Genomic DNA, 6,603 nt, shown 5'->3' on the forward strand with positions numbered 1-6,603 from the left:
AAATTAAAAAAACTGGGTCAAATTATACTTAATTAAAATAAAATAAGAAAACTAAAATGAGAGGCAAAACTATAAACAGTGAAAAGCAGGAGAAAGTGAACAAAATGAGAGGTAAAACGAGAAACGCCAGCGCATCTCTCTCTTCCTTTCTCTGCTTTTGATGCCCTCAAAAAACTCTTTGAAGCCCAACGCCTCGCTTTCACTGCAAAAGCAAACCCACCCCAGTTTTTTATTTTATTCAACCCCGCAATGAAGCCCCACTTATTTATGTTTCGTTAAACAGATAAGAGAATTTATTATTGTGTGGAAGAGAAGACTTCGACACCATCTCACAACATGGTCATCAAAATGACTCAACAATTCAAGAATAATCATAGTTGGAAAAAATAATTTCTTCAACTATCCATCCTTTGTATCAAAAACTGTACATTTTCTTTATTTCCTACTATCCACGCATTTTGAATCTAATCTCAGGGAAACATTCCACTTTGTTCCCTCTACCTATCTTGCTCACCATATTCATATTTAGTAACCACAAAAAAATTCAACAAGCCCCACCCAATTTCCTAAAAAAGAAAGAAAAGGAAAAAAAAATTATTTCCGATCTTCATCCACATCTTCCATGTACAAATTTTCCCGTCCTTCAGCATACCATCATCATGGCTGTATCTTTAAAACTAAGCCATAAAACAACCCCCAATTCCAGCTATAGCTTCTATCAGCCACTTAACCATAAGGCGGCATTTTAACCAGTCAACTCCAAGACCCCGATGCCGAGGGTTTCAAATTCTCATAGATATTTCCTGGATGTTGTGACCAATTAAGCATCATCTTAACTTTCAGGAAGAAATATTTCATCCTAATTTTGTACCTCGTGTGCTACCTCTCTTCAATGAATATTCTCCCCACAAAATCACGAAATCTTTTCGAGTAGAGCTTTGGATCAACAGCAGAAATTGAAGTAGGGTCAACTTGCAAAGACTTGTAAGCATGCTCAAGCTTCTTGCTGATATCATAATCTTGTAAAATGTCAATAATCCCAAAATATAGAATGACATCATAAGTCTCCCCACTGCGATAAGGGGTCAAATGGCTGATTCCAACAGCGGTGTATTGATCAAAATCACTCCTCCGTGCCATTCGCTCTGCTCTTGCAGGCATATTGGCTCCTAGCCTAATTAACGATTTCCTGAAACAAGAATCCTACTTAATACATAAAATTTACAAATATGCATTCACATAGAATGACAACAACCTTGAATGGTTTAGGCGTGTAACAAAATAGTAAAACAATCACAATCTTCAAGCCATACAGTAACACGAATAAGCTGGTGAGGATAAATATGGAAGAATCATGAATCTAGAGAAAATATGATACAATCATAATTAACCCAATGAATATATTGTCAGGCCCAAAATAAATTAGAAATCCAAATTTGATTTCATAAATTAGGACCACAACCTACATGAGCCCCACACAAACAACTATTTCCTGCAATACTACCCCCACTCGCCAAAATAATGCAAACTACTTTTCAATTATTATCATGAAAGATATGAATTAAAATGAATAAATCATTAAACATTTTTAATGCCATCAAAGAATCAGAAATTAAAGACAGCACAAGTTTACAGGTCAACAACATCATCATTTGATATGCTTTAAAGAGATGACACAATACATATCCATTATTTTCACTCTGATAGCACTAGGACCAATTTAGCTGAAGCACCAATATATCTCCCAACAAATGATTCTCACTTCATTGTGGTTAATATTCCAACTGATTATGGGGATATGCCTATCCAATTTAACTATGGATACAGGTGATAACATTGCAATCACTAATTATGAGGAACTAAAACATATCACAACATACCTCCCAGATTTAACTCGATCTCTATCTTGTAGCTCTGCTTCCAGAAAGCGATAACCGCGCATGAACTTCTCATTCTGATAGGAATCTCGATTGCCTGAGGGGAGGGGAAAGCAAAATGAAATTTAAAATGGTTGAGTCATAAACGATATCTATATGCGTCAAATTGGATGATGGATCAATACCGGTGCGTAAAAGAAATGGTGACAATCCCATTTTGTCACACGTATTATCATCACGAAAATGAATGCCAACCAAAAGACTGTAATCCATAATTTTCTCAGCTTCCAAGAACTCGCAGTCCCGCTCAATTTGTCTGAACACAATATGAGAGGTATATCAACATATATGTATGCATACTGCTAATAAGTAGAAGACACTAAAAGAATGCATGAGACAAACAACTAGCACCATAACTTACTTGAAGAGTTCCTGGAACCAATTTCTTTGTACACGAAACACAAAATTGAGATCAAGGTCCTTGAGGGTGGTAGTTTCATCAATGTCCTCCTCAGGTTTATCTGTTGTACGGCCATGTGAAGATCCTTTCAAATCAAATCGTCTATGAATTGGATATTCCGAGCAGAAAAGATTGCCCATCACAATGAACCGGATCTGATTTTTCAATAAAAATCGAGGTCAAAGCCTGAGAAGAATGGAACAACCCCTCCAAACAGCTAAAATATATCATCTACCAATCCATACCTTCTGGCCTCCAATTGGCTTGACACAGTGCACCCCATAGAATTTTGTCACAAGTGAATTTTCATATCGAGACACATGTTGGTAATAACTTCGAAGCATCCGAATAAGCACCTAAAAGTGAGACACCAGAATTGTGTGTCAATCTAGATATGCACTTAGCCAAAGATTCCTAGTAGCAATATGGAAGACAAGAATCTATGTTGTAGTCATATAACATGAATGGCCAGACTAAAAAACAAGCATCCCCTTTCCAAATCCCAGGTTAACTGTTTTACTAAAAACTTTACAGCCTGTTGTCGAGAGTGTTCTATTCTCAGCAAGTTATTATGGAAATTTAACAAGACACAGCTTTACAAGCCTGTGACACATGTATCTAACCTTGACTTCAGATTTCTTCACTGTCTTGATCATGAACCTATCATCTTGGGTCAAGTAAAAGATACTGCCACTTTTCCCAGGAGACGAAAGCTCCCGAAGGGCATCATCCCCACATATAGCCAACATGTAATCAGCAGGATCCACCTGAAACAGCTTCCTCAAATGTCTGCAAATTCAAAGCAAAACAGTCAACACACCGCAGCACTCAAAACTACCCACAACACCCAAAACAAAGCCACACCTAAAAACCACAGGGCAGTAATCCTTCCATCGAAATTCTGCAGATTGATGCGGCGGCGTAATCTTAGATCCTTCAGGTGGAAACCTAGTCCAGAACTTCTCCTTCGGGTCAAAATCACTTTGCTTAAGCTCCCGCAACGTGGAACCTTCCTTCCCAACAGAGTACCTACACACACAAAACAAGAGGTAAACACAAACAACTAACTCACAGTAACAGAAAAAGAAAACCCTATTCCCAATACTTCACCTTATCCCCAATTGCAAATTAAGCATCAAATCATAATTCTTATGCCCCTTGGATATGGTTTGACCCGGCCGCTTCACTTCAGCAGAGAAACAACAAGGGTTCCTCCGAAACTCATCAGGATCCGACGACGTTCCATCGCTATAAAACATCGATGCCTCCACATTATCGACAATATCGCACGTGATGTCGCCGGCTTCACCCTCCGATTCCCAAATGCAAATCCTTGGAAAACTCTTGTCGTTTACGCTCCCTCTCCCCTCCACCGATGACCGTTTCCTCATTAATCCAAAATTCTCACCCCAAAGTAAACGGTGCTGTATTTTCATAACGCCGTGACCCTTGGGCACTCCGTTCTCCCACATCCCCTCATAACGGTTTCCGTTAGCCCACACGAGCTCCCCCTTCCCGTTAATGACGCCGTTCTTCCACTCCCCGAGGTACTCGTTCCCGTTCTTCCAAACGTAACGGCCGTGACCGTCTTGCACGTTACGCTTCCACCACCCTTCGTATAAGTCACCGTTCGCGTAACGCTTTAGCCCGAACCCGTGTTTTCTGTCGGAGCTCCACGACCCGCGATAGGTGTCCCCGTCGGATCCAACGAAAGTTCCGAACCCTTCCATTCGACCCGATTTGAACTCGCCTTCGTAGGTCGCTCCCGAAGGCCACGAAAACTTGCCTTTACCGGAAGCCTTTCCGCGTTTCCATTCTCCCTCGTACATGCACCCGTCCGTCCACAAGTATTTTCCCGATCCGTGAGGGACGTTGCAGGAAAAGCTTCCGACGTAGAAATCGCCGTTCGGAAGAACCCTCTCCACCGCGGATCCGTTTTCCTGTGCCACCGGAAGTGTCGCTGGTGTCACTCTTCGCGTTCCTCCTTGAGACCTGCTACGGCCGGCGACCACCGCCGGCGGCGACGGAGAAGGCTTTTCTCTGTCTTCCTTTTCCGGCTCCGGCTTGTTCTTCTTCGCTCCGGTGACGTAGTCACCGGGGACTTCGCACGCAAGTGCTGCGCGCATTTTCTTTTCTGCTTTGCGGTTATGCGAGTGTGCGGTTTTCCGAGGAGGTTCCGGAATCAGCGCATTTTCCGGCAAGGATTGGCGGTGTGCGTGCTGCTCAGTGGGCCACTCAACTGTGCATTAGTTCAGTGCCGTTTGTGTGGGAGTATCGCCGGCGGCGAAGTTTCTCTCTCTAGATATCTTTTCTCTGTCTGTCTGTCTCTCTCTCTCTCCCTTTTCCCTTTTGTTTTCTCTTTTTGTGCTGTTTGGGGGAAAATGAGTGCGAATCATACAAAGCACAGAAGTAAGCGGATAGAAAGAGAGAGCAGAGAGGGCATGTTTACAAAATTAATATTTATTATAAATTGAAAACTAAATTTAAAAAAGAATAATTAAAAGAGGGTGTTGGCTAGGGTGTGTCGTTGATGTTAGTGAATAATTAATTATTAATATGCAAGAAAAGCTTGTTATTACTAATTACTTACATGACGGATATACCCTCATCCCCTCTGTAATTGTTTGTCTCACCTCCAACCCAGCGTATCGGTTTCTCTTTTACATCTTCGGTTCCATCGTGACGTAACGGAATCTCCTACGATTGCTAGCATCTCATTTTTTCCTATTTCTTCGAAAAATTTGGGGAGCCACCATTTCGGGATCTCCCTACGGTTAAATCACAATTTTGGAAGTTAATTTATTTATTAATTAAAAAATAGTATTTATATCATGTTGTATGATTATTTAAATCTTGGTCATTAACTTTTTCATAAATTTTATTAAATTTAACTCGTACGATTGATTTTCAAAGATTAAAAGTAATAAATTTTTATTTAAAAAGAGTTCATTTAGAATACTAAAGTTATAAGACTTCTTTTTAATAAATTTTATTATTCTTAATTGTTTAAACTTTATTTTAAGAGTTGAGAGTAATAACTTTAAAAAAATCAATAATTATAAACCTTTATAAGTGAATCACCCGTTTTAAAAGAACCAAATCCATAAATTAAGTTCCGAATCTAAACTATGTCTACAATTTATATTTAGCTTACAATCAAGAAATTGTTCCTTATCTTTGTAATCTGAAAGTTTGAAGCAATAATCTCTGCTAGCGCAGTTTTGGTCACGACCACGTTGCAATCTACTTTTTTCTTTCTTTCTTTCTTTCTTTCTTACGCAATTTAGCTTTATCAAATTTTCATTTTGGTTTGGAACAGCTTTATCCAATATTAATTGTTGGTTGAATGGCTGAGATATTTATCTTGGCAATGCTGAGTAGGGTTGTTTGTAGAATGATGAAATAACAGTTTCACTTTTGTTGTTATTATTATATTAAAAATGTTTTCGCAGTTTCTTTAAGGAAGTAATAATGAAATGAAGTTGGAAGCAACAGAAGCGAAAATGAAGGCTAGTTTTAGGTGGTAATTAACTACCCTGGAAAAAGTGTAAAATGATAATTGACTTTATGTGAGCTTCGGGAATGGGGGTGGCAAAATGGAATTATAGAGTCATGGACCTATTTCACTTGTTCTGGCCCACTTTCATCACTGCCTTCTCCAATCACTCTCCTATGCCTCTTCCTTCTTTCTCAAGGGAAAAGCAAAATTAGAAAGGTAATACTATAGTTTTTTTTTTTTTTTTAAAATTTTAACCGTGTTTTCTTATAACTTTTTCAAAAATAATAATAATAAAAAACATCATTATTGTATAGTTTCAAATGAATTTTAATAACCAAAAAGTAAAATTTGATTAATCCTTTAGAAAAGCTTATATTAAAGTGTCATTTTAAAGATTTAAAATATTATTATTATTATCATGTCATAAAAAGTTAAAACAATGACATAAAAGTGAGTTTAATTGGTTTTGCAAGTTTGCGATATTATTTAATGATAAACATTGATTTTCTTCTTAATGAATATACCATACTAATACTTTAAAAAGTTTGATTAGTTTTAATTCTTAGAATTGAGTGTAAATATATAAAAGTATATTTTTTATTGAAAAATATATTTATTATATTAAATTTATAAAAGTATAATAATTTTGTATTTATAAAATGTCACTATTGTTAGTTGCTTATGACCAACTATTAAATTAATATTTAATTTAAAATATTAAAAACCATAGAATAAAACGAATTATGTGAATTACAAATATATTTAAG

The 6,603-nt window shown here is 37.5% G+C and overlaps 1 protein-coding gene across 3 annotated transcripts; it reads right to left on the reverse strand.

Moving 5' to 3' along the window:
• Positions 1–269: 269 nt before the first annotated feature.
• LOC113874994 (phosphatidylinositol 4-phosphate 5-kinase 1-like) lies at positions 270–4,771 on the reverse strand. Of its 3 annotated transcripts, none has more exons than XM_027513370.1 (8): positions 3,448–4,771; positions 3,202–3,366; positions 2,961–3,126; positions 2,583–2,693; positions 2,299–2,492; positions 2,063–2,193; positions 1,881–1,974; positions 270–1,189 (listed from the first exon to the last, which is right to left on the reverse strand). In XM_027513370.1, exons 1-8 carry the CDS (start codon positions 4,461–4,463, stop codon positions 880–882), a joined length of 2,187 nt encoding a protein of 728 aa, XP_027369171.1. In that variant the 5' UTR covers positions 4,464–4,771; the 3' UTR covers positions 270–879. The 3 variants fall into 3 exon arrangements, with proteins under 3 accessions (XP_027369171.1, XP_027369173.1, XP_027369172.1); XM_027513372.1 differs by having other exon boundaries at positions 275–1,203; positions 3,448–4,736; XM_027513371.1 differs by lacking the exon at positions 1,881–1,974 and having other exon boundaries at positions 326–1,203; positions 2,025–2,193; positions 3,448–4,736.
• Positions 4,772–6,603: the final 1,832 nt, after the last annotated feature.

Source organism: Abrus precatorius, unplaced genomic scaffold (genome assembly GCF_003935025.1).
Source record: "Abrus precatorius isolate BTA unplaced genomic scaffold, Abrus_2018 Scaffold8, whole genome shotgun sequence".
NCBI classification, from domain to species: domain Eukaryota; kingdom Viridiplantae; phylum Streptophyta; class Magnoliopsida; order Fabales; family Fabaceae; genus Abrus; species Abrus precatorius.

Coding starts and splice junctions, on each gene's coding strand:
- LOC113874994 (XM_027513370.1), bottom strand. CDS start 4,463: ATGCGCGCAGCACTTGCGTGCGAAGTCCCCGGTGACTACGTCACCGGA. Junction 2,694..2,960: donor TGAAGAAATCTGAAGTCAAG/GTTAGATACATG, acceptor TCTCACTTTTAG/GTGCTTATTCGGATGCTTCG. Junction 1,190..1,880: donor GATCGAGTTAAATCTGGGAG/GTATGTTGTGAT, acceptor TTCTTGTTTCAG/GAAATCGTTAATTAGGCTAG.